This window comes from Augochlora pura, unplaced genomic scaffold, assembly GCF_028453695.1.
Source record: "Augochlora pura isolate Apur16 unplaced genomic scaffold, APUR_v2.2.1 APUR_unplaced_1510, whole genome shotgun sequence".
In the NCBI taxonomy this organism is placed as follows: domain Eukaryota; kingdom Metazoa; phylum Arthropoda; class Insecta; order Hymenoptera; family Halictidae; genus Augochlora; species Augochlora pura.
In genome coordinates, this window is record NW_027581563.1 from 582 (window position 1) to 4,103 (window position 3,522).

At 33.6% G+C, this 3,522-nt stretch overlaps 1 protein-coding gene across 1 annotated transcript; it reads left to right on the plus strand.

Moving 5' to 3' along the window:
• Positions 1-245: 245 nt before the first annotated feature.
• LOC144477496 (NPC intracellular cholesterol transporter 1 homolog 1b-like) lies at positions 246-3,398 on the plus strand (the record flags this gene model as incomplete). Its single annotated transcript, XM_078195220.1, has 4 exons — positions 246-457; positions 2,416-2,546; positions 2,974-3,091; positions 3,212-3,398. Coding segments are annotated over 4 exons (648 nt in total), but the record flags the coding sequence as incomplete, so codon positions are not given.
• Positions 3,399-3,522: the final 124 nt, after the last annotated feature.

Genomic DNA, 3,522 nt, shown 5'->3' on the forward strand with positions numbered 1-3,522 from the left:
TTAGCTATGCGCTTCCTTCATTAATAATTGTTATGTACAACGAAAACAAAATTTCGGTCACCTATAACTATATATCATTTATAATTGAGAATATTACAATCGAAATAATAATTGTTACGCAACCACATTTTTTCATATTGATTACGATTCATGTAAACAAACACAAGGCAATAGCTAAATACGCAGGAATAGAAAATCTTTAGGAATTTCAGAATGACTTCGGTTCGATCTCATATTTCTTTTAGACAAGCCAGAGTTATGCTGCGACACCGAAAATATGAAAACACTGGTCGGACAGATGAAGATGATCGAAGGTATCTTTGGCAGGTGTCCAACGTGCGTACAAAACACATACAAATTGATATGCGATATGTCCTGCAGTCCTAAGCAAAGCCAATTTCTACGAGTAATTGAAACTAAGACCAATACCGTCGGTACATATGTGTCGAAAATCGAGGTAAGCTAACGTTGCCATTCGTATGAGAAGCATATACGGTAAATTCTCTCGAATTGTCCCTCGGCTTGTTACCAAAAATGAACAATTTTGGAAAAAGGGATACGTTTATTCGAGTCTCGCGATTCGTTTTTATAGATGTTGATCATCAGCTACTATAAGAACGAATCGCGAGATTCGAATAAAGGTACCCCTTTTTCTCCTGAATAATATCTCCTGTTCGTAAATTTTTGTTTGCAAGCTCAGGAATAATTCGACAGAATTTACTGTATTTATGAACAAAATATTAGCTAAGCATACAAGATCTGTCGCTGAAGGGAAAAATAAATATTTGTATTCTATTAATAACTATACTGCGGATTTATTATAGATGGGAACGAGTTCAACGCACAGACCTTAATTTTTCTTCCTACTCTATTTTCCTTTTTATTAAAATATATAGCTCATCTTGAGTTTTTTAGCTATACTGTACAACATTTAATCATGCCATTTGAAAATCTATGAAATACAGACTAACAAAATTATTAAATTACTGTTTATCAAGATATCCTTCAAATATTTTTTAATGCAAGGGATGTTCAAAATGTTAACTATTACAATCAATGTAAGCGTGTAGGCGGTTAAGCATTACGAGTGATACGTGTGTAAATGTTTCATAGTCTGTTAAGTGACAGAATTTAGTTTAAGTGTTTAGTAAAGAAGGAAAATAGCAAAGAGTTCATTGTTGCCGTGTATGCTCCTCTTCATGCCATTTTATTATGCAACATATATATTTATTTATGTAATTATACATTATTTATGTACATAAGTATTGCAATTTATATGTACAAATGTATACATTTCGTTATACAACATGTATGCTAGATTCGAGCTGGTATCAATAAACAAGTTTCATTCCATAGATTTCGATTACTGCTTAAAGACAATAAAGTTTCATTAAATATATTTGCTACATAATTATTCAAACTGATTTTCGGACTGCAGAATGAGTAGCATGATGAACCCTAACAGGAATGTGGTTAGTTTTTAAATAAATCATTTTTGAGCCTCCGTTTATATGACGTCTTCTTCTTATTTTCTTCTTTATTTAGCTCATCCACTTTTAGTGTTCGGTAGGTTTAGTGTTTAAAATCAGCACATTTCATAAATGCATAAAGGTCTGCAGTGTGTTACGAACTCGAGGTCAATAAGTGACGATTGGTCTTTCATTTTAAGGGAGTAGTTTTACGAGAAACGCATTCAAAATTTTAGTTGCCATTGTTAAAATATTAGGTTGGGGAGAAAGAAATCCATTATTTTTACGTGAACTTTAAGAATTTATTTAACATGTATCCGATTGTCCGATTTAGGTAAATATGCACCGTTTTGTTCTATAATTTGTTACCATTTTAAAGGTACCTTCATAATGCCTCTCTCGTAGAAGTCTTGGCCTCTATTAGCGAAAAACTCTTGTAATCGACTTTCACAATCTTCTCTCGATGCCAATTTCTTATCACTAAGGAAGTTTTGCAATGCAAGATAAACATGGCAATCCCTTGGTGCCAGGTTTGGACTATATGGTGGATGCATCAAAACGTCCCAGCCAAGCTCCTGATTTTTCTGACGAGTCACTATAGATGTGTGTGGCCTGGCGTTACTTTGATGGCACACAACGCCTCTCCTGTTGGCCAATTCTGGCCGTTTCTGATCAATTGCTACCTTCAAACGGTCCAGTTATTGACAGTAGAGAAGATCCGAATTTAGTGTTTGACCATATGGAAGCAATTCATAATAAATGATTCCTTTCCAGTCTGAAACTGTTTGATCGATACTTTAACAAATATCGATCACTACAGTCGTCTACCGAAAAAATAATGGATTTCTTTTTCCCCAACTTAATATTTTTAAAAGACAGTAACCATCGCAATAATTTTCGGAACTGCATTCAGAAAAGTTCATACTATATACTTTTATTGTCTTAGGCACATGTTCCGGAAGAATATATGAATAGTACTTACGAGTCTTGTAAAAATATCGTTCACCCGGCAAGTGGAAATTTAGCCATGGAATTGGCATGCGGAGCTAACGGTGCCAAGGGTTGCTCAGCGAAGAAGTACGTATCGAAATGTAATTGATATACATACTTGCATTCGTAAATCATATCTTTTTACAACTATTAATAAGTTTCAATTAATCAAAGAAACAGAGTTATGGGTTAGTAATTAATGTAAATCAAGCCCATTTATTAGCTTTAATCTAGAATAATTAAATAAAAACTTACTCCCATCCTCTACGTAAAATACAGGGTTGATTATATATGTTTGTATGAAAAAATGTCCTCAGAGTAAAAGTCAATTGTTACCACTAGCCCGTGTAGTGATAACATTATCTTTTCGTGGTCATTTTTCCAAAAATATAGATTTCTCTATGTCTAGAATTATTTATAAAAATAGCATGGATATAATATTTTAAAGTTTATGTAGAATTCGATACGCTTAATATCTTAGAGTACTAAAGTTGTCTCAATATTCTTGCTGCAGATGGTACGAGTACCAAGGTGATCCACGTGCAAACGATTTCATTGCTTTCGAGATCAATTTTATCCCTAACAACAGCTTCTGGAATGAACCAACGAAACCATGCAGTGATAGAACCAATGTAAGTTCAAGAAAGCAACACGTTTATTTCGAATTATAGCAACTTCGATGTTGAGAGATGATGCATATAGTCAATCACTAAATGCTACATACAATTATTATATTTCACAAATTAATGCAGGGTTTGTCAGCATGTAGCTGTACCGATTGTCCAGCGGGTTGCGATTACACAGTAAACCTTGACAAGCATGATTTTCACATTTTCAACGTCGAAGGTTACGGAGTGATAGCAGGAATTTTTAGCGTTATTTACGTTTTAGCAGCCGTGATCTCTTACATGATTATCAGAAGATTTTGCAGACGTCGAGGTATCAAACTAAATATTTGCGCATTAGATCAGTTTTATGCATTTTATGCAATATTTTTATACAAAAATGGATTCTCTTATATACTGAATATTAATCCTTTTGTAAATCGTATTCCTTTTTACGC